At 38.0% G+C, this 24,541-nt stretch overlaps 1 protein-coding gene across 5 annotated transcripts in view; it reads right to left on the reverse strand.

The window, feature by feature from the left end:
* Positions 1-5,737: 5,737 nt before the first annotated feature.
* The window catches only part of TAOK3 (TAO kinase 3), a 225,871-nt gene continuing 207,067 nt past the window's right edge, over positions 5,738-24,541 (reverse strand). For all 5 annotated transcript variants that reach the window (XM_077159953.1, XM_077159954.1, XM_077159952.1 and 2 more), the window contains 5 exons: positions 24,294-24,497; positions 15,326-15,565; positions 13,588-13,800; positions 7,506-7,688; positions 5,738-6,443 (listed from right to left, as the gene is read on the reverse strand). In XM_077159953.1, coding sequence (XP_077016068.1) covers positions 6,282-6,443; positions 7,506-7,688; positions 13,588-13,800; positions 15,326-15,565; positions 24,294-24,497 — 1,002 coding nt within the window. In that variant the 3' untranslated portion in view covers positions 5,738-6,281. The remainder of the gene's footprint in view (positions 6,444-7,505; positions 7,689-13,587; positions 13,801-15,325; positions 15,566-24,293; positions 24,498-24,541) is intronic.

Below are 24,541 nucleotides of genomic sequence, written 5' to 3' on the forward strand. Positions count from 1 at the left end.
TTGTCTTACTGCTGCATAATATTCCATCATATGTATATACCACATTTTGTTAATCCACTGGTCTGTTGATGGGCATTTGGATTGTTTCCATCTTTTGGCAATTTTGAGTAATGCTGCTGTAAACATCAGTGTGCGAATGTCTGTTTCTGTCACTGCTTTCAGCTCTTCAGGGTATATACCAAGTAGTGCTATTGCTGGGTCATATGGCAACTTGATACTTTGTTTCCTAAAGAACTGCCAGGCTGTCTTCCATAATGGCTGTACCTTTGTACCTTCCCACCAACACTGCATAAGTGTCCCAATTTCTCTACATCCTCTCCAATATTTGTAGTTTCCTGTTTGTTTAAAAGCAGCCATTCTTATAGGTGTGATGTGGTATCTTATTGTAGTCTTTATCTGCATTTCCCTTATAGCTAATGAAAGTGAGCATCTCTTCATGTGCTTTTTAGCCATCTGTATTCGTTCTTTGGAAAAATGTCTATTCATATCTTTAACCCATTTTATAATTGGATTGTTTGTTCTTTTGTTGTTGTTGCGTTGTATGATTTCTTTATATATATAGGATATCAAACCTTTGTCCGATATGTGACTTCCAAATATTTTCTCCCATTGAGTTGGCTGCCTTTTCACCTTTTTGACAAAGTCTTTTGAAGTACAAAAGCATTTGATTTTGAGGAGTTCCCATTTATCTATTTTTCTTTTGTTGCTTGTGCTTTGGGTGTATAATTTAGAAAGCTACCTCCTAATACTAGGTCTTGAAGATGTTTCCCTACATTTTCTTCTAGAAGCTTTATGGTGCTAGTTCTTCTAGTTAGGTGCTTGATCCACTTTGAGTTCACTTTTGTATAGGGTGTAAGATAAGGGTCCACTTTCATTTTTTTGGCTATTGATATCCAGTTCTCCCACACCCATTTATTGAAAAGACTTCTGTCCCAGTTCAGTGGATATGAAGGCCTTGTCAAAAATCAGTTGACCATAGATTTGATGGTCTATTTCTGTACTCTCGATTTGATTCCATTGGTCAAAATTTCTATCTTTGTGTCCCCTTCGGGGAATGGTGAGAAAGGGGGAAAATTCAACTTCCCCAAGTTGAATTCTTGATATTCTCACAAGCAGTGGGGACAATCAAAGCAATACACTGAGCCCCCAATCTTAGGGTCTGTTCAAATGAAACAACCCCACAAAGGATAGGTCAAGCCTACTTAAAATTAGGCCTAAGCATCATCCCCAAGAGAACCTCTTTTGTTGCTCAGATGTGGCCTCACTCCAGCCGACACGACATGCAAACTCACTGCCCTGCCCCGTCTACATGGGACATGACCCCAGGGGTGTGGGCCTTCCTGGCGACATGGGACAGAAATCCTAGAATGAGCTGAGACTCAGCATCAAGGGATTGAGAAAATCTTCTCGACCAAAGGGGGGAAGAGTGAAATGAGACAAAATAAAATGTCAATGGCTGGGAGATTCCAAACAGAGTCGAGAGGTTATCCTGGAGGTTATTCTTATGCATTAAATAGATATCACCTTGTTAGTCAAGATGTAATGGAGAGGCTGGAGGGAACTGCCTGGAAATGTAGAGCTGTGTTCCAGTAGCCATGTTTCTTGAAGATGATTGTATAATGATATAGCTGTCACAATGTGACTGTGTGATTGTGAAAACCTTGTGTCTGATGCTCCTTTTATCTACCTTATCAACAGACGAGTAAAACATATGGAATAAAAATAAATAATAGGGGGAATAAATGTTAAAATAAATTTAGTAGATTGAAATGCTAGTGATCAGTGAAAGGGAGGGGTAAGGGATATGGTATGTATGAAATTTTTTCTGTTGTCTTTTTATTTCTTTTTCTGAATTGATGCAAATGTTCTAAGAAATGATCATGATGAATATGCAACTGTGTGATGATATTGTGAGTTACTGATTATATATGTAAAACGGAATAATCATAAGTTAAGAATTTTTGTGTTTGCTGTTATATTTTTTTAAAATTTAAAAATTAATAAAAAAATTTCTTTGTGCCAGTACCATATTATTTTGACCACTGTGGCTTTATAAGAAGTTTTAAAGTCAGGCAGTGTTAATCCTCTCTTCGTTTTTCTTTTTAAGGATGCTTTTAGCTATTTGGAGTCTCTTTCCCTTCCAGATGAATTTGGTAACTAGCGTTTCCAGGTCTTCAAAGTAGGTTGTTGGAATTTTGATTGGTACTGTGTTGAATCTGTAGATGAATTTGGGTAGAATTGACATCTTAACTATATTTAGCCTTCCTATCCATGAGCAGGGAATGTCTTTCCACCTATTTAGATCTTCTTTCTTTTGGCAATCTTATGTAGTTTTCTGTGTGCAAGTCCTTTACTATCCCTAGTTAGGTTCATTGCTAAGTACTTGATTCTTTTAGTTGCTATTTTGAATGGAATTTTTTCCTTAACTGACTCATCAGTTAGGTCATTGCTTGTGTATAGAAATGTTACTGATTTTTGCACGTTAATTTTGTATACCACCACCTTGTTGAATTTATTAGCTCAAGTAACTTTGTTGTAGATTTCTTAGGATTTTCCAAGTATAGAATTATGTCATCTGCAAATAATGAAGGTTTTACTTCTTCCTTTCCAATTTGGATGCCTTTTACTTCTTTGTCCTGCCTGATTGCTCTAGCTAGAACTTCTAGCACATTGTTGAATAATAGTGCTAGAAGAGGGCATCGTTGTCTCATTCCTGGTCTTAGAGGGAAAACTTTCAGTCTCTCCCATTAAGTAGGAAGCTGGCAATCGGTTTTTCATATATGTCCTTTATCATATCGAGGAAGTTACCTTTGATTCCTATCTTTTGAAGTGTTTTTATCAGAAGAGGATGTTGAATTTTGTTGAATGTTTTTTCAGCATCAAGATGATCATGTGATTTTTCCCTTTTGATTTGTTAATGTGCTGTGTTATATTAATCGATTTTCTTGTGTGGAACCATCCTTGCATCCCTGGTATAAACCCCACTTAGTCGTGGTGTAAATTCTTTTAATATGTTGTTGGATTTGATTTTCTAATATTTTGTTGAGAAAGTTTGCATCCATGTTCATTAGGGAGAGAGGAACAGGAATGTGAAACTCAGCCAAGAGAATAAACTGAGAAGTAAATATGGGCACAAAGCAGATGCTAGTCTTTAAACAGAAAGAAATGGTCGTAGGCAGGAATACAGCCATCTATATCTATCCTATTTATGACAAATAACCTGCATTATATGTGGCCTTAAACTCTGGCATATAGTATTTTTCAAATATAATCACAATGCTATCTTCCATCTCACATACTCTTCAACAGTGTGATCTTAATTCTCCTCTACCTTTCAGTGGATTCATGTCCTCTTCCCTTGAATCAGTGCTTTGCCATTAAAATAATGCTTTGTAATTTCAACGTTGGGTTATAAAAGTGGTGTGCTTTCCATCTTGTTTGCCATAATCCTCATTTGAAGCCGAGTCATCACATAAGAGGTCCAGCTGAAGCCCCCGTGCTCAGAGGAAGCCCAGACCCAGGGAGAGGTCACATGTAGGTGCTCTTGTGGACAGCCTCAACTGGGATCCCAGTCAACAACCAGGATAGAAGACTGGACATCTTTGTGAAAAAAATCTCCATATGATTCCCCCAGCTGCCTGTCATCCCAGCTGAAGCCACAAACATTGTGGAGCAGAGAAAGCCATCCCTCCAGATCTCTGTCTAAATTCCTGACTCACAAAATCTATGAACGTAGTAAATTTTGGAGCAGTTTTTGGGTGGTTTGTTACACATTATGGAGCACTCTAACTTCTTTTTAACTCGGGGAAGGCGTTCAGTCTGCGCTGGATGGACACAGGACACTGGCACTCTGCTGCAGTCCCAGCCTCCCTTTCCTGTCTTCCTACTGACTCCACACGCAGGGACTCCCGAGTTGGAATGCGTAGTCTCTTCAAGGTGTTAGAAGCAGGGACTGCAGTCCTTCTTTCTGGTAACTCTGCTCTGGGACACATTGTGGCAGATTTGTGAAATGGTAACCTTTATTGATGGACACCCAAAATCTCACAGGTATAATGCCTTCTCACAGACTAGGCATTTTCACCATAGAAAGAAATGGATGAAATAGATTTTAGGAAGTTTTTCTGCCTTAACTGAAGATTTAATGTTCTTTTAGGTGGCAGTGTGGTTCACTGTTTAGAAGCATGGGTTCTGAAATCAGAATGGTGTCAGATCCTATAAGCACCATTTACCCTGCTCTGAGCTTACTTCCCTCATCTGTAAAATGCTTTGTGTGTTTTACCATTTATTTACCAATGACATGGTAAAGCAGAAGCATGCAATACACATGCTCTATTTATCTTTGATAATTATGAATCTTATTACCAGCCTTTCCAGTGTTTTTAGAGTTACATAATATAGAAACTTCAATGAAGTGCAGTGCTTAGGAAGTTAGGTGATTATTAAAGGACTATAGCTGGGGTTAACTTTGTCAGTTATTTAGAATTTTGATTATATCTGTATGCTTTAGTCTGTGATCATGAACATGAGTGGTCACATCTGTCTGTAAGACTGAACACCTGTAGGATGTGGGAATGATCTTCAGGTCATTATTCTCAAGAGGAATTTTCAATGCCCCGGACTAGAACCCCACAAACCATATCCTAGAAATAGTATTTTTTTTACTACCTGAGTGTTATGCACATCAAGTTATTATAATATAAGCAGAATGAGGGGAGGGAGGATCTACTATTACAGTGAGATAATTTAAAATATTTGGTTATATTGCTTTCTCTCTGCCCTGCTTTTCTTTAAGGTTGCCGGACTTTTTTCCTCAATAGTACATGCTCTTACGCAGATGCCTGGCTGGCAAACTAGGGTGTGTGTGTACTCACACGTGAGTTTTTCAGTTCCGAAGGGCAGAAGGTACAACTGACCACTTCAAACAGTGCAACACTGCCTTCAGCCCGGTGGAAGACTTTAGCAGAGACAGCCTTACCTGGAAACCTCGAATGGTTCTTCTCAGAGCAAGGGTTTCAGGAGGATGCTCTCCTTCTGAATTATGAACTGGTGAACCTAGGAGGGAAACTTCCTGCTACAATAACACAGCAAGGCAATGTGATGAACACTTTTATTTACAAATATAATTAAAAGCTCTGACAGTTATCATGCTCTTCCTTGTAACCTGAAAAATTTTTTTTTAAAGTGCATGCAAAAGAAGTAAAGCCTTTTTTTTTTCATCATTTTTTATTGTAAGAAAATACACAGTTTGAAAGTGTGAATAATGTAATATTTATGACCAAAGATATGGGACTTAGGGAAGGGAAGGGAAATAAAGAAAAAGATCAAGATGATCTGATTGAGAGACAGTGTTGAACTCCAAATACTGAATTGGAAAAGGAGGGAGGTGGGGAGGAATAGGAGGAGGAAGTAAAAAAATTTGATCAGAGAAACAGTTAAAATACAATATGAAAATAAGTAATACCTCTCCTTAAATTCCTTCTATACACAAAATACACGATTTGCCAAAGCCCAATTTGTGCTACTGGGATTCTGTGAGCTCCTTAAGTGTATTCACATCCTCTGCAACAGCAGAAAATGATTATGATACAATCAGAATATGCTGAAGACAAGTTAAACTCTTGCCAGCAGGTTCTTAAAAATCACAAGATCTCTTCACCCCACCCACCCCCCCATCCCCAAAAAAGTAATAATATGTCACCACTGATATGTACATCACAATTAGTTTCTGTAAAATGTATCAAATTTTCAATCTTTAATAAAACTTTGTTTTTTTTTTTAATTCCTGATGAATAAATACCAAAAAATAAAATAAAATAAAATAATGCAGCAGCTAGTTAAGGTGTAAGGCTGCGGATATTGTGTCTCTCTCCCCCTTGGCATTTATTATTATTATTTTTTTTGCTTTACTTTCACAGATTGGTGGTAACGAGTGATTGCTTAAAGCAATATACATCCACTTTTTTCTTACTGTTGGTTCATTGATTTTGTTAAAACTGTCTTCCAAAGTTTTCACTGAAACATTTTGAGTCACATCAATACTGTGACGTGTACTATGGATAGAAGAGGCGGCCGGGTTTTGGCCAGCACTGAAAGTTGACATGGGGGGAGGAAGGGGGCCCCTGATGGAGTAAGAATAAACAGGCACTAGTCCGACACGATGTCAGTAAGAGTAAGAGAGAGAGAGAGCGAGAGCAACGCCCGTTTAAATGGGGAATGTGGTTTTGTAGGGTCCGAATTTTTTTTCTTTTTTCCTTTTTTTGTAAATAGCAAAAAATTTAATCTCATCTATAGTCCTCCTTAGGAAAATCTAATGTAACCAAATTCCCAAATCCCATTCTGAGGCTCTCCATGTCAAAAGTTTCAATCTCTCGCTCTTGCCTTTCTAGTAGATACTTTATTCTCTCGCTGCGTTCCTTCTGAAGGGCAGCCAGCTCCTCTTCAATCTGAAACAGCACAATGAGCAGTCTTCAATGGAAAGGCTCTCCCCACAAGTACCCAATGCACACGTGCACACACACATGCACACATGTGACACACAGATGCATTCACAGGAACCAAGAGTAATTAGACTGAAAGGGGCTGGGAGAGTCCTGTGATAAAGATCTCGTATTTAATCCATTATATTTAAAACTTGCTCACAAGAATAAAAGTGTTGGGGGCCCACCTGGGGTTTGTAACACCATTCTAGCAAACTAAGCAGCTGGGCTGATCTAGGTCAGTGTCCTGTTTCAGCAGGAGATGGCTCAGGAGAAGCTAAGAGACACTCAAGCACAATTAGATTGTGCTGCTTTCCCTTGGAGAGCCGAATGCCCCTGGGTCATTAGCAATTTAGTTCTAGAACAGGAGTTGGGAAAATATCCTGTTACGTTGGTCTAAGGGAGCTACCAGAAGAAAGTGCAAAAAAAACTGGTGAAGCAATAAATGCTTACCAGCTTTGAAATGCTTTATGAAATCTTTTCTACTTCATTTTCGTCAGCAAAGTCTAAAGAAATGAACATTTCAATTCAGATAACATTTATTATGCATGGCAGTATCAGCCTCTCTTCATTTAAAAATTTTTAAAAGGCCCTGTTGGTGATTACTCTTGGTTTAGGAATAGCTAAAAATAAAAGCCAAATGTGTCTTCCTCATGCCATTTAACGGCCAGGAATATAACAGGACATTTTAACCTCATGCTGTCAGTTCACAGTCCCTTTCATATATCCTATCAACTATCCAGTAACCCCTGACACTGCTCTGGCTCTGAAGGTGGAAGGTTCCTAGCAGAGTTGTAGAAAGGGCTCAGGCTGTAGATTCAGACAGACTAGTGCCAGTAACCTAACTGCCTTGAGCCTTAGTATCCAGCCCAGAGAATGGAGATAACACCTACTTCTCAGGGATATCTGGAAGATAAAAGCAGATACTGTACATCACCGGCCTAGTTTAATCCTTGGAACACAGGCAGGGCTAAGTCATGGCAGTTCCCATCCATCTTCCCCCCATTCATCCAGCAGTAACACTCCTACCTTCTGCTCAAGATGTGCTCTGCGCAAAGACACCCTCTGCTCTAGCTTCTGGAGCTCGCGTTCATGTTGTGCCTCTGTTTGCATCTTGATTTTGCTCTGGTAGGCATTGAGCAGCTCCATTTCCTGCTGGAGCTGTAGCCTCAAGGCCTGGCATTCTGCTTCTTGAGCCTCATCTAGCCGTAACTGTGGGGCATAGAAGACATACACTGTAATTCACCTCTAGTTTACTGTACTTGGCGACTACTGGAAGAAGCTTCCTTGTTTGGATTTTTGAAATGGGTCCCCGCAGAAAAACAGATGCCCTAGATACCCTTAGTTTTTCCAAATGTGATTTGAAACCACAGCAGCAGGAGGCAGGAGGGCTCCATGCTCCAGTGACCAAACCCAGGGGTTTTGGAGGCAGACACAGTTTGACCTGTAGCTCTACCATTCACTTAGATGTGTCACCTTCACAACTTCTTTAACCTTTCTTTGCCTCATTTATTTATTTTCTTTTGAAAAGAACAATAATTCCTACATAATAAAATTGGTGCAAGGGTTAAATTCATGAAAAGTCTTCAGCATAGTTTTTATGGCAGTACTAAGTGTTCAATAAATAGTAGCTGTTCATTATTTTGGTTTTGACTAGATCACTTCCATGTTATGTAGCTTTACCACTAAAGCCATCATTCATTTAGATATCTTTAGTGCTAAAAAAGTAAATCCAATATCCATAAAACTTGAGGATTGTATCACAGTAGTGTTACGTTCCTAGCATGCAATATTGGTTCCTGTTGGCTATACACATTATCCTGCCAATCTATAACCCTAGTGATTCAAAATCTCTACCCCACTTGATTACCTTATGGGACATACTCTGGTTTGAAGTAGTGACGACCAGATCATCACATAGCCTAGCAAAGTTTCCCTTGTTTCCTACAGCACCCAAACTTTGTATTTATATTATCAACATATCCAGATCTTGTATGGAAAGTGCGCCAAACAAACCAGCAGAAATGCTACCCTCTTAAGTAGCAGAATATAACTATTCCCAGAGTAGCGCTTTAGGGAAGGTTTTTGGTCACTAGCAGGACTATTTAGGATGATGACCTCTCAGCCCCCAGCCCCAGGCTTGTTTTCATCCAGATTTAGCAGGCCCTTAGTTCAGCTCAGAACCATTAGATTAAAACCCTTAACTTAGTTCTTTCTACCCTGAGAAAGGATGCATATTTCCACATAGACCACTTTGCCAAGATATGTATTCTGTACCTGATGGTTCCTTTTCTATTCTGAAAAAGTCATGACAACAGCAATATATCTCAATTGAGAAATGACTTTTTGAAAGGTTAGAGTAGTTTTAGAAAATTATTTGCATAGTGTCTTAATACTTTTGGAGGAAAATACTACAGAAGATCAAGTGAACATAAATTATGTAATCACATTTCTAAAATACTTTCTAATAATTAATCCTAACCAGCTTTCGTTCAAATCCACTAAAGAATATCGCTCTCTTCTCATTTTCCTGATGGGGAATGAAGTCAGGGAGAAGAGACACCAGACGTGATGAGCAGTCAGTCTGCAGCAGAGCTGGTAACAACCTTGCAGATACTGGCTACTGTAAGCCTAGTGGCTCGCTGTTAGGATTCCCATCACACCGCCTTTACATGGGAGATGGTTTATCAAGAAAGGGAATGAAGCCCTGTTCTTTTCACCTGTCCTGCAATGTTGCTATAAGCCTTGGCCAAGTGGGTGAGAGGCTCTTCCTAGGGGCAGGGTAGTCCATTGAATCACTTTCTCCTTTTGTTTCTGGTATTCTACAACAGCTTCTGACTCTACAAAAGTCTCAGTATTAGAAATTATTAAGTATTTGGTGTTCATCACTTTAAAGCTACATAGACCAAAATCATTAAAAAGTTTCATGAGTATAGGTAAATATCACGTCTGTTTTCTAAAGTGTGAAACTGAAATAAAGGATATGATAGAAGCACTATAATGCAGCAGTAGCCAAGTATGTAGGCTTAGAGATTAAAAAAAAAAAGAGAGAGATGTATTCAGATCCCAGCTTTTGCCATTAATTAGTTATATGACCTAAACCAGGGATTAGCAAATTATAGCCCACTGGCCAAATCTGGCCTGCTGCCTATTTTGTAAATAAAGTCTTACTGGAAACACAGATATGCCTGTTCATTTATATCTTCTCTCTGGCTGCTTTTATACTAGAGAAGCAGAATTGAGTAGTCCCAACAGTGACTCCATGGTCCACAAAATCTAAAATATTTACTGTCTCGCTTTTGACTGAAAGATTGCCAACTCCTGCCCTAGAAAGGTAACTTTACTTTTCCTTATAGGTAAAATCAGGTTAAAACAGCAACTACTTAAAAGGGATTTCATAAAAATGAAATGAGAGAACACCCACAAAATACTTAAAACAGTATCTGGCACATGGTCATCAGTCAGCAAAGGATAGCTATAATATCATTCATACTTTTATCACTCTCCCACTCCTCCAGCTCAGAAGAAAGGGTATTTCTCTCCTTTTACTGAAAGGCAGTCATGGCCCTATATTCCTGATGGACATCTCTTTCCTATTATGTAATCAACATCCACTGAGCACCTGCTATATGCCAGGCATTGCTGCAGATGCTGAGAATACAAAGATGAACAAGACAAACATCCTGTCAACCTCTATGTCCCTACCAACTCTCTCCTCCTTACCTTCACCACCCCCTCTATATGCCTCAACTTTCACTCCCCATTCTGGTCCTCTCTACTCACTGACATTGTTCATGTCCAGGTCACAGTGACCACCTTAAAGGGGTCCTTATCTTACCTAACCTCTCAGCAGCATTTGACATTGTTGATGATCTCTTTCTTCCTATAATCTTTCTCTTGCCTTTTGAGATACCATACCTTCATGGTCTTTTCCTCTCTTTCTGGCTACACCTTTCCCAACTAGTCCCTACCTTACCATCCCTGAAATGTAGATGTGCCTTAGCTTTGTCCTGGGCCGTGTTCTTTCTCTAATCTCTCTTCCTAAGGAGTCTCCTCTACTCCAAAACTTCCACAGGTATGCACATATTCCCGCATTTCTATCTCTATCTCAAACTTCACTTCTGAAATTCAGCCTAGCTTATCTAGCTGTCCACCAGACATCATCACCTGAATGTTTGCCAGGCCCTCATGTTGAATATGACTAATATTAACTTATCTCCCCACCCCCTACTTCTGCAATCTGTTCTGCTTCCTTTTTCAACATTGTCATCTACCATTCTGCTCAAACCAGAAGACTGGGATCATTCTTAACTCTTCATTTTCCACATTCCATCTGTCACGAATGCTCTCAATTCTACCTCCTGCCTAGCTCTCACATTTATTCACTTCCCCTTCATCCTGACTGTCCCCTCCCTGCTCTAGCCACTACTCCCTTGTGCCCTGATAAAAACAGCAACTTCATAAATGATCTCTCTATATTTGCTCTTGCCATCTCCCAGGCCATTCTTCACATGTCCCCAGAATGACTGTTAAAAAATGCAAATTTGATGTCAGATACTTACTTAATACTCATCACTGGCTTCTCAATGCTTTTAGGATAAAGATCAAAATTCTTCATAAGGCCTGCAAACCCCTACCTGATCTGGCCTGATTTAACCCTCCAGTTTTATTTTCTTGTGTCTCTCCTCCTAGTTTTCTACATTCCAAACATTATGGATTTAAGTTCTGCAAAAATGTCATTGTCCTTCACATTTTTACATATGCAGTTCCTCTTGATTGGAATGTGCTCTCTACACCTCAACTTAAATAATCACTTTATCAGCAAGGCTTTTCCTGATTCTCCAGACTAAGTTAGCTCTCGTGGTGATACAGTCTGCTGACATCCTATGCTTGCTCTGCCATAACATCCAACAGACTTGCTCAATGCTGTTTCCTTTACTGTTCTATAAATTTCACAAAGACATGATCCATAACTGTCTTATTTACCACAGTATGCATGATGCCTACAGCACAGTGTAGGTACTCAGTAAGTACTTGTTGAGTGACTGAATGAGTGAATGAATGTACTGGGTTCCCTTGGAACATCTTCAAGTCTTTTCCAAGTGACAGAAGTTCTCCTTTAACTCTGCCTCCTTTTCTAGGTACAACTCTCTGTCTACTGTCCTTTGCTGCTGAGGATCTGAAACCAATCTTACTTAACAGTGTCTATCTCACTTTTAGCACACTGTAATGTCTTCTGTTCTACCAGTCCACTGAATGTCTGTGGCAATTAATGGACAACTCCATTGTACACCTCGAAGATCATTCTTTTAATTGGCTTCTGCAACATTAGAAAGCATCAGCCAGAAACTTTTATTCTGGCTCCTGTGATACACTCTCTCATGTTTCCTCTCCCACGTGTCTGACTGCTCGCCATTCTGGGTTTACTTCTATTCAGCCCTCAAATGATGGTGTCTAGCAGACTATGTCCTTAGTTCCCTTCTCCTTTAATACTATCTTCTGTCCCTAGCAGATCTATTCATGACAGCTATAATACCTGCCCTCATACACCAAGAACACCTAACTTTTTGTCTTTAATTCTGACATCCTACCAGAACTCCAGATTCATTTTTCCACCTGTGTGCCTTTCTACCTGGACATTCATGTAGCTCAAATAACCTGCACACAACTTAATAATTTCTTCAGACATCCAAACTCACTCCTCCTTCTGTTTTCCCATCTTGGTAAAATGATGGATGACCTATTCTATTCTGTTCTCAAGCTTACCTCTCAAATTGACCATCAAGTTCCATAGTCTCATCCTAAATTTTTATCAAATCCATCTCCTATTACCATCTCCATTCGCATATTCTTAGTTCAGGCCTTCATAATTTTTTTACCTGGACTATTACATTAGCTTCCTAACAGGTCTCTTTACCTATATTTGCCACAATTACTGCCAGTATCTTTTTATAACACAAATCTTACCCTGTAACTTTCCTTCTTAAAACAGTCTTCAGCACCTCTTCATTGCTTACAGAATAATGTCCAAACTCCTTAATATGACTTTTTGAGGGTCTGACCACTGACTTTTTACCTGCTTCCTCTAAACAAGCACTCTATTCTCCTGCTATACCAGCTACAAACTTTCTCAAATGAGCCATCCTCTTTTAGCTTTGAGTCTCTGCATATGCTGTGTCCTCTGCCAGGAGTGACTTTTTTCTCTTCTGCCTGTTGGGTGAACTCTTCATGACTCATCTCCTTGTGCATCCTGCACTGAATTACCAGGCAAGCTCCCACCCCTGACTTACCAAGACCTTTATGACATCTCCATTTTGGGCCCCCACAATTCTCATCCTTGAACTTTGGGTTCTCACCAAAGTTCTTTCAGTCCCCACCTGCACACTTTCCATCTTTTGGACATCTGCCTATGATTCTTTTTCATGGAAACTGCTTCAGTGAGTTCCTGCAGGCCTCTTGGCTTCACCTGGGAAGCTTTCCCTAGACCAGATTATATGTTCTTACTCATTCCCCACATAGCTCCCAGGACCTCCCATTTCATAGTACTTACTATGCTTATTATTGCTTAATTATCTGATCCCCTTGCTAGACTAAAAGTATGATGGAAAGGACCCATTGCTGTCTATCTAGCTCATCATTATATCTCTGAGCCCAGCAAAGTGCTGAACACAGATGCTTAGTAACTGTTTATTGAATGAATGTGTCTGTGTGTCTATCTTCCTCACTTGTCTGTGACATCCGTAAGAACAGGGACTGTGTCTTATTCATTTGTGCCTGATATTAATGGGGGGGTGGGAGGAGGTTGGTACTCAGTAAATATTTGATGAATGAACATATATGCAGCATCTATCACATCTTGCACGAAAAGTCCCTATGTGCCACAGGCTGATCCAGCATGTCCTTCCTTGAATTCTGTGTTAATAGACACACTCCAGCAAGTATCCACATTGGCTTGGCTTTATTCAGCGTCGTCATTTTCTCAGTTCTTTGGGTAGAAAAACATCAGTATCCTAAATTTGTGCAATAATCATCTTGGGAACAAAAGGTTGGATGTTGAATTTTCTTGATTCCCAAAGCTCTTGAAACTGTGGCACCAAACCTAACCACTTACCGCTTGAGAGGCCATCATTTCATTTATACTCTGTTCATACTGCTCTGCCAAAATGGCAAGTTTTCTCGTCTGCTCATCTTTCAGTGTCTTTAAGATTGTTTTGTGCTCATTCTTTGGAGTAACTTCCAACTGGTGATTCTTGAGTGCTTTATACTGTTTGGTCTGTACTTTGCAAGTGTCCTGAAACTGTTTTTTAATTTGCATTTCCATGGCCTGTGAACAAACAGTGTCAAAGAGAAAATAAAGACATATCAATAAATATAGAAAGTTGTCCTTTTTAATGATAGAATAAAGTTGCTGGGACCAATCTGTCTTTTGGTATAGTGACCAACATTGCTAATGAATAATAGTGAAAAATAATGGAAATGATACATACGATATAACCAGGAGTTAATTCTACTAATAATTTGGTTTTATGTAACTTAATAGAAGTAACTTTGAATTTACAAATGGCTTCAAAGAAATATGGAACTGCTACAAGGGGATGGCAGCTCTAAGCAGATTGTAGAATACCATGAAGCTTACATGTTAAAAGGGTTGGCATTATTTTAATGGTTTCTTGATCAAAATCTTCAATGAATTTGGTTTGCTGTTTTTTAATGTTTCCAAGTGAGAAAGGGGATGGCATTATATAAGCCAGCTCTCAGTTCTCTTGCTTATAGCATTTTCTTGACAAACTGATAAAGGAAGACATCTGGATAGTGCTTCATTCACCTCCTAGCCCATTTTTACCGGGTTTTAGCATAAAGTCACCAGGAAAGTGATTTTAGATTTTTAACCCCATTAATAGGTTGTATTTGCACATCAAATCCTTTCTCCATTAAGATATTTTACTTGCTATTAAATATGTATTTTTGCAAGGAAAAGGTAAGTGTGTTATTGTAAGGCCAGAAGGCATTCCGTCAGGTTGCTTCATAGTCACAGGTATGTTTCATGAGCACTTTCAGGATTTGTGATGACAGGAATCACTAACTAGACAGGTTAGGATTTGGCTAGAAGAGAAGCATGGCCATTGTTATTGAGGGTGGTCTCAAAGCTGACAGTGCCCCTCCCTGACATACAGCAACTGCTTAAGCCATACAGCTTGTCAATTAACTGTCAGATGAAATTATTTTGAATCAGTGAGAGCCAAAGGAATTTCTCAACATTCCCTTGTAAAGGGGTAGTGAATGCCTGGCACATGTAGATTTATCCCTGACTTCCATGCCTATGACAGACAGCACTAATCAATCATACTCTGTCTTACTCAGCGTAGACATGGCTTCAGAATCCTCCCTCAGCACAGCAGTGTCCATGATAGCTATTACCAATAACGTGACTAGCATGAGAAAGGAAATCTATCTGCCATATACACCTCCCAGGTAAATTTTAATTTCCTGAGATTATAACCATAGACTGTTGTTAGTTCATACATTACAATTTTAAAAAGGGCAGGTCATGAAGCACTCTAAGAAATTGCTGATCAGACACAAAGAGAAATTGGGTGATCACCTAGTTTAGTGGTTTCTAAACCACCAGCAGCATCTCTTCAGGAGTTTGTTAAATACAGACTTTCATGCTTCACAACTACAGATTCTGATCCAGTAGGTATGGGGCCCTGAAATTTTAATTTTAAAAAGTTGCCCAGGTAAATCTGACCTGGGTTCTTAAACCTAAAGCAGCCAGGTTTAAGAACCACTGACCCCATTCAACCCTGACCTGGATAATGGACAGGAAAACTACTTCGATTTCCTCGTACCTTTAAGTTTTTTGGCTGTTGCCGAAGTTCCATGACGTGCTTTCTGTGCAGTTCCCTTTCTCGCCTCTTGTTGTACTCCAGCTGGTTTTCCAGTTCTGTCTGGTGCTGTAGACGGATCAGATCCATGCGTAGCTTCTGTAATGTGTGCAGCTGCCTGTATTCTAGCTCACGGGTGGACTCGTCATGCCGGATCAGCATGGCATGCTCCATCTCCTTCTGGGTCCTCTTTTTATTTAGTTCCTGCATTCAGGAACAAAAGATAAATGGAGAGAGATGAATGGACATGAATGGAAAGAAATGCAGTGCTAAGTGAGGGAGGGCAAGGAATGGCACTGCTAAGTGTCTCTTAATTAAACCCATTAGTATTTGGCAGCATGACTTAATGAGATTAGATGAACAATCCTGGAGATTTAAGCACTGTTTTAGAGTTCATCATTTATAAGATAGGAAACTTCCTAGCATTATCTGTAAAATGGGATTACTCCTACCTGACCTATACTTAATTAGGTATTGTGGTAAATATAGACGTTAAGTGTTTCTTCATTTAAGCCAGTGGTTAGCAACCCTGGTTGCCCATTAAAATCATATGTCGAAGATTTTAAAACACAAAGATACCTGAATCCCATGAATCTCATCATAGGGCTGAGTTTAAGGGGCTTGACATCAATATTTTTAAGAGTTCTCCAGGTGATACAGCCAGGATTTAGAATCACTGAATTAAACTGATAATGTCAAAGTTCTTAGTTTTCTGGGAAATACCTTGCTTTTGTATTTATCAGAAGTGGCCAATTATCTATTTTTTTTTTTTTTTTTTAAATCTCAAGTTCAGGCATACTGGGAATAGGTAGGCACCATCTCTCCCCTTGCATTTTTTTCCATTAAGGTTTGCTTCATTATATCTAGATCTAATCATTCTACTCTTCTCAGTTCTACTAATGTCCTTTTTTTTTTTTTTTTTTTTTTTTGCTTGGGGTAGAGGGAGGAAGAAGAAAAGAAAAAGAGGAAGTTGGAGGGATTTTTTCATTCACCAATTCAAGAATATTTCCTGAACAGCACTATATTCATAGATCTGAACCATGTGATCTGGGAACATAAAATGCTCACTAAACCACATCGTCTGTCCTCAAACTGCAAATAGTGGAAGTATAAGAGATATTTATTGAACTATATGCTCAACTCACAACTGACTGAATTAGAGGTAGACAGGCCCAACCTGGGCCAATCTCCTGGGAATCTGGAATTGGGATTTAGAGGTAGTTAATCTCTACATGTGGCTGAATTGAGGGATATATTAAAAACTACATATGAGGGCTGAGGATCAGAGAAAGCTGGGCTTCAGAGCAAGAATGACAGAGAGAGAAGCAGCAGTGAGAGGAATACTTTGATGCCTAAGCTCCTGACTGATTTCAAAGCCCTTTTGTAGGCCCAGGTGTTTTACTGCCACTGGGTTTTATGACATCTCTGCATTCCTATAGTAAATTCCTTGGTTTTGGCTTAAGCAAGCTCAAATAAATTCCACTTAATGTGCAACCAAAACAACTTCAATTCTGGGAAATATTTCATGTGCAAAATTTTAAAAAGAGTAAGATCCGAGATAAGGATTATAAAAGAGGTAAAGATTTTATGCTATACTATTTCTGAAAAGACTGGTACCACTACTAGTTAGGAAGGTCAGTGAAAGTAGAAAGTTTTTCAGCTGGATTTTTTTTTTTTGTATGCTATATGCCTGGGGTCACATTCATTTCTTTTCCCATGTGAATATCCTGTTATTGCAGCACCATTTGTTGAATTGTTTGTTTTTTCTTTCTTTGTTTACTTGTTTGTTTGCTTTTGGGAAGTGCATGGGCCAGGAATCAAACCCAGGTCTCCCACATGGCAGGTGAGAATTTTACACTGAGCAACACCTCAGCTGTATTTTAAATGAGAACAATGGGGAGTCTCTCCTCTCTGATGACATTCCTTATGGTAAAAAAATCCAAGTCACTTATTTCCACAGAAATATCAATTAATGTCTGTATATTGGTACGGTTGAAAAAACATATTTTGGCTTTGTTCTATTTGAAAAAAGAAGTCTATTTGAAAAGAAGTCCTTTAAACAGCATAGCATCTATTACCTTAACAGAGCCATAATCACTCATTCGTTTATTCAACAGATATTTGTAGAACAGTTACTAGGTGGCAGGCACCTGGGTAGGTATTAGAGCAGTGGACAAGCACATCCCCTCGTGGGACTTATTTTCTAGTGTACAATACAACTTAAGTTTATTTTAAGGAATGAAAGATAATTTCCTAGAGCATCTCCTCTCATCCCCTACAACATTTTTCTTTTCCTTATTTTATTTTTCTTCTTTACCTGGTCCAGCCAATCTTCTTCTTTTAAAAATCACCAACTGGCCCCTAGGTGGCATCAAAGGACAGTGAGCCATTCCCAGAAACTAGTTACACGAATGACCAAGAGAAGCCAAAGAAAGCCTTTAAATGGGTCAAGGTCCTGTTCCTGGGTCACTATGTCATCTCTGAGTTTTGAGTACCAGGAAATCCTAATATTGGCCATCCATATATTGTATAAGCTTCCCAGAGCCCTGGAACTCATGAGGGAAAGAAAAAAAAAAAAGACCGAAAGCAAACAAACATGATTTAGAAGAAATAAAATGTTCTCTTTTCTGTTTAAGGGAATGCTTCAGGGTGTTGTCCACAGGATATGGATATCAGAATTCCTGGGTACAAGTGATTGGTCTTTATAACAAGTTACCCAGCTAATTCTGATAGACAGTAAATTCTGAGAATCAATGGAACAATATACAGAATGTGAGTCTGAACTGAGTTGGTTTCAGCTCCTCTACTGACTTAGGTATGGCTTTGGAAAGTCTCTTAATGTACATTTTCGTTTCTTCAAACATAAAGTCACTACCATTCTTGTAAAGATGAGAGGCCTTGTGAAAATGCTTCAAAGTATATAAATATCATTATTTTCTGTATTCAGCAGTAAATATCTAGCCTATAATGTCTTAAGGCTATTCTTATAAACTATTAGAACAGTAAAGAGAATAATGATACTGAAATGGTATTCTGTTAAAATTGTAGGTTGTTCCTTTACCTTTAATTTATATGTCCGAGTTGCTGGGGTTTAAGACGGTAAGCTGCCTATCATATTTAAACCATGGAAAAAAATTATTCAGCTAATTATGAGCCCCGTACTATGCCTACAAAACAATGTACAATGTGCTTTCAATTTTTCAAAATGATTTCATATCTCTCATTCAATTCTAATTGCAACCCTATTAGGTGGTAAGACTGAAAGAATTTACCCATTTCATATGTAATAATAAGGCATTTGTAATTGAGAGACTAACAGAAGGTCATATAACGTCTGCAAAACAGAACTGAAACTAAAACTCAGATTTTTGGATCTTCATCATTTTCCATGAAAAGATATACCAATATGTGACTCATATTTTCCTATTTAATGCTTTTTCAGTTGGGTGATGCAATATTCTGAAGAATTCTTGTATTCTAGCTAGAAATGATACAATGATTGTTTGATTTGTTCAAATGACAACATATAAAATATCATGTGCACTTTTAGGTTATGCAAATTAAACACAATGAGGTGAAAACAACAAAAGAACATATTCTGCCATCAGTGTACTCCATGTATGTCCTGGAGGGAGTATGAGGTGAGAAACTTGAAGCACCCTTTCCCTCAGTCTACACTACATTTTGTGAACATCTAGACAAGCTGAGAGTGAGCTTAGTGTTGAAATAAAGGTACTTTTCATGCAAATTAGCCCCTAAACACCTTACCTTACTTTATGTGACTCTACCTGCTATGTAAGATATGGGCCCAGGGAATATCTCCTAACATCCCTGTCCCTAATTGTGTTCTAAGCATTCTTTTTTAAGTTTTCAAAAGAAGTGGTATTGACTTCTTTAAAAGCAGCCAATCTCATTTATGCCAAAATTTTTTCCTCATCCCCACTGAGGTTAACAACTAGAATTTAGAGCATTTAAATGGAGATATTGTTAGCCTATGCCATTTCATGTTTTCTTAGTTTTAGTTCTTAGTTTTAATAACTGGTTAGCAAATGGTGAGCTTCAGTGTACAGTGATAACGGAGGAAGAGGATCAGCCCAGTCTGTGGTGATCCTTAAAATTTACCCATTAATTAAAAGGATTGCTAATATCCATTTTGGTAAAGATACAAGAAAATAGGGACTCTAGCTTTGTAGGTGGGAGTAGAAGTGCTTGGGCCCCTTTCAGAGAGCAATTTGGCAATATTTATTTAAAATTTTAGAAATACACGTTCTTCAACTCAGAAATTCCACTTATGATAATACATTTTCCAAAAATATTTGCCTACGTATAAAAAGATCTATGTACAGAGATGTTCTCTGTAGTAATAATACTATAAAACTTAAAAAAACAAAATGTCAACTGAGAGGCGCCTCATTGAATAAATTATTTTATAGCCATATAACATAATACTATTAATGGTTAAAAAGAATGAGGCACTCTCTCTAAGCTAATTCTGCAAATAAACTCACAACTCTCCACCCCACCGCCCACCCCCCTTTTAGGACGTGCCTTCCAGGTGTGTCTTCCTGATAATGTGAGACATGACTTCAGGGATGAACCTGGCCCTGAGACTGACAATGCCTTCTTGACAAAAATGGGGGAAAGAAATGAAACAAAAAGTTTCAGTGGCTAAAAAATTCAAATAGAATCCAGAGGTTACTCTGGAGGTTATTTTTACTCTTATGCAAGCTTCAGACAGATATTGCAAAATTCCCACAGTACACCAAGTCCTAACCAACAGTATTCCTGAAAATCTTAAAGAATACCCTGAGCTGATCTAAAAATCCATGAATATTTTCCTTAGTAAATTTGTTTTTTTTGAAATTTAAGGCTTCCAGATTATTACAATGCCAGATAAGCCCTGAAACGCAGAGTTACCAGCCTCTCCAAAAACATCAACCAGTTTCATTTCTCTACCCCACAGGGTTAGTACACCTTTCCATCATGAAGAAATTAAAATGGTCATTACCCAGATATCCCTGAAGATTGAGAGAATGATGAAATGAGAGGGAGGAGGTATAACTGAGAAATTAGAATTTAACAAATGATTATGACTACTGGACTCATTAATTAGATATTTCTTTTTAGTTTCTTGTGTATTAGAATAGCTAGAAGGACATTCCTGAAACTGTTGAACTGTAATCCAGTAGCCTTGATCTTTGATAATGATTATATAACTATATAGCTTTTACCATGTGACCATGTGATTGTAAAAACCATGTGACTGACACTCCCTTTATCCAGTATATGGGTAGATGAGTAATAAAATAAAGACAAAAGTAATAATAATAATAATAATGGGGGGGGTAAGGGGCATGGGAATGTTTTCAGTTTCCTTTTTTATTTTTATTTCTTTTTTTGGAGTAATGAAAATGTTCTAAAATTGATTGTGGTGAGGAATGCTTAACGATATGATGATACTGTGAGCCAGTGATTGTATGGACTGCATGGTGTGTGAATACATGTCAATAAAACTGAACTGAAAGATTAAAAAGAAAAAAAGAATGAGGCAGAGCTGTGTGTCCTAAATGAACACAAAGAATTACAAAACAGTATAGTGGACATGTTAGTTTCTGTAGGCTCAGCATCCATTTGCTCTTCCTCTGATAACAGGCTCCCTTATTTGCTTTGTGAAATGATTCTACCCAATCTGGAATTAATGAGACTGCTGAGCAAGGGTAGGCACAGTACCTGGTTGGTTCAATCTCTCCTAGGAATTTAAACCTTGAGCAGAAAGGATACAAGGACTAAAAATGGTTAGAATAGATTCAAATTATGCATTGAGTTTTGTAATTCTTTGTGTTCATTTAGGACACACAGCTCTGCCTCATTCTTTTTTTTTTTTTAATCTTTCAGTTCAGTTTTATTGACATGTATCCACACACCATGCAGTCCATACAATCACTGGCTCACAGTATCATCATATCGTTACGCATTCCTCACCACAATCAATTTTAGAACATTTTCATTACTCCAAAAAAAGAAATAAAAATAAAAAAGGAAACTGAAAACATTCCCATGCCCCTTACCCCCCCATTATTATTATTATTATTACTTTTGTCTTTATTTTATTACTCATCTACCCATATACTGGATAAAGGGAGTCCATTAGGTCTTGCTCCGTAGGTACAGAATTTGCTTTTCCAGTTGCTTCATCTTTTCTGGCTTGGTTTTTAGCTCTGTCATCCACCCCATGTCACTTCCTGTGCTTAATTCAAAGTTTCGTTCTGTTGCCTACAAATCAGATAACTCCACTGATACTGATGTGATTTCATATTTGTAAAGTTGAAGTTATATATAATATTTGTTGTATGTTTGTGTACATATATACAGAAGAAAATCTGGAAGTATATGTATCAAATTAATGGTGACTGTCTCAGGGTAGAGGTTGTGTGGGATGGGATTATCAAGAACTTTCACTACTGACATTATATTTTTCTATTTTTGCCTTTTTTTCAATGCTCTGTTATTACTTTTGTAAATGGAAAGGAAACCAAAAACTAATTTAAGGAAAATTTTAAATAGTTTTATGTAGAAGACTCTGGAATAAGACTAAGTAACAGGAAATCTGGGCTTTTAAGAAAAATACCTTTATTGAGTAATCAATTATTCTTAGGTCAATGGGTTAGAGTCTGACACTAATGAAATAATGAATGTAGTTTCTATCATTTTAGGGAGTACCTATCTTTTACAGCTTTTATTAACACTAGCCCCTTAATTTCACTCTTCCTTCAAATATGTGTTATTAGAGTAACAATAATAATCGCCAGATGGAAAGAATCCCAAATACTTTGTTTTTAACTGGCTATTGGGCTTTTTGATTTACATGTTTTGCCTTCCGACAAACTCAACATATCTCGTATTGGACTCATTTTTTCAAACTCTCTCTATGATTAAATTTTTGCCCAAATCCACATCTCCCCAAGTCTCAAAGCTAGAGACAATTCTGATCCTCATTTTTCCTCCTCAGATCCTATTATACGACAAATTCTATTTTTTTAAGTTCTATTTATTTATTTATTTATTTTTTTTTCTTTCTTTTTTTTTTATTAATTAAAAAAAGAATTAACAAAACATCTATTTATTTTATACTTCAAAATGTTTTTAATCCTCCCTTCTCTTTTGACAGCTCCCACCCTACCATACACCTTCTATTTCCTATCACCTGATCTCTCTGATTCTCATTTCTTTTCCTATATCTAGTGTTGCGCAATCTTTTTTCTTCCCGTTATCACCCTCAAAAGGATCCTTTTTAGGCTTTTTTTCTGTAACTGTCTGCCCTCCCTAAAATTTTAATGCCACAGGTCTGCGTATCTATTTATATACTGTGGCCCTTTGGAGGCCCACAAACCATTGTGATATCTCAAATTTCTCCATCCCCAACACCCACTGTTCACACTCTTGGGGGCAACACTGTCACTGAGAACATGTGCTCTCATTCATCTTGTATGTCACTGCCAATCTGGGCTAATCTCAATAAAGTAAACCTTTAGCCATATTGCCACCTTCAAAAATGTTCAGTGGTTTGTCCCCCTTCCAATAAGATGAGAACATCTATAAACAGCCTAAGCCTAGCCCATAATAACGTGTTCAAAACATTAGTCTGCTTCATCCCTTCTTCTTCCCATTTGAATACTGCTCTCCCAAAAGATGATATTAATTCTCTTTCCCACTAACTGTGCATGAAATGCTTGTTTCCTCATGCTGGCTAGTACTGGGTATTTATCAAAATTTGATATTATTAGCAGTGTGCTAGTTCATTTATGAAATTTTCTCTGACTATCCCATGTCACAAAGATTTTCTGTTTAACTTTTTATCTGCAACTGGTTTATACTCTGAATTCCTTATCTCAGTTAATGCCACCATATCCTATCCAATCTCCAAAATTAGAAACTTTGAAGTCATTTTTTTACTCCTCCCTCTTCTGAAATTCCCACATCTATTTGGTCAAAACTCACTGTCAGTTCTGCTTCAGAAATGTCACTCATATTTAATCTCCCCTTTTTATTCCCACTACTTCTTCCAGGCTGGATCTAGAGAAAGAGCATCCTATCTGACCTCACTATATAATCTACTTCTCAGCACTCCAGCCTATTCTTACACTAATACACTTATTTTCAATTAAAAACATCTCTTCATGTGACTCTCCTGCTTAAAAACCTCTGATAACTATCCACTGCCTTCAGGCTAAAATCTAAATGTCTCGTAACAAACGAAGCCCTTATATTTTGCTTCCATCTTGTTCTGATTCTCCACTCCACACACCCAGAACTCTAGTCACACTCAACTTTTTATCAATTGCTGATATTCCAAGCCCTTTTATATGACTATATGCCCATGATACTTATTTATATGTCTATTATAGGACCTAACATATTATACTGTAATTAATATGGTTACATGTATGTGTCTCCTATTAGATTTAGGACTACTTAAATCAGGGAGTAAATCTTCTCTGGTGTCCAGTATAGTGCCTGGCATAATGGAGACACTCAGTAAGTGGTGGATGACTGAATGAATGAACTTAATTATAGAATATCATACTGTTAATTTAATTTAAGTGTTTCATATAGAGATGCAAAAACATAACTCCTTGCCCATTAGACTGAAAGCCATATTTCTCTGGTATACATTATTGACTCTCTACTACATGATTTGACTTAGAATAGGTATTCAATAAAATTCTATTACATTCATTTGGGAAAAGGCAATTCCTTGTTCTGTAGGAACAATGAATGCTACATTCATTTGCTGACTTTTTTAGTATATCCATTCTGTGCCAGGCATTGTGTTAAACGCTAAGGGTATAGGAATGAACAAAATAGACATGGTCAGAACCCTCACAAAGCTTACTGTCTCATAAGTTACTGCCAATAGTTCTGAAAATAATACCTCCCGAATATTCTGCTGCTCCACCTCATGCCGCTTGATCATTATTTTCCGCTTGAAGAAACGACAATGTTTGTCGTAGTACAGTCTCTGTTGAGTGAGAAGGTGAGCTTCCTCTTCAGCCTGTGTGTGCTGCAAGTTCTCTTTATGCTTGGATATCCGTTCTTGCTTTTCTTTCTTGGGTGTGCTATGGTCCTCATTCATCTCCTTTACAAAAAAAAAAAACAAAGGGAAAAACAAAAGGAACCATA

This window comes from Tamandua tetradactyla, chromosome 5 (genome assembly GCF_023851605.1).
Source record: "Tamandua tetradactyla isolate mTamTet1 chromosome 5, mTamTet1.pri, whole genome shotgun sequence".
NCBI classification, from domain to species: domain Eukaryota; kingdom Metazoa; phylum Chordata; class Mammalia; order Pilosa; family Myrmecophagidae; genus Tamandua; species Tamandua tetradactyla.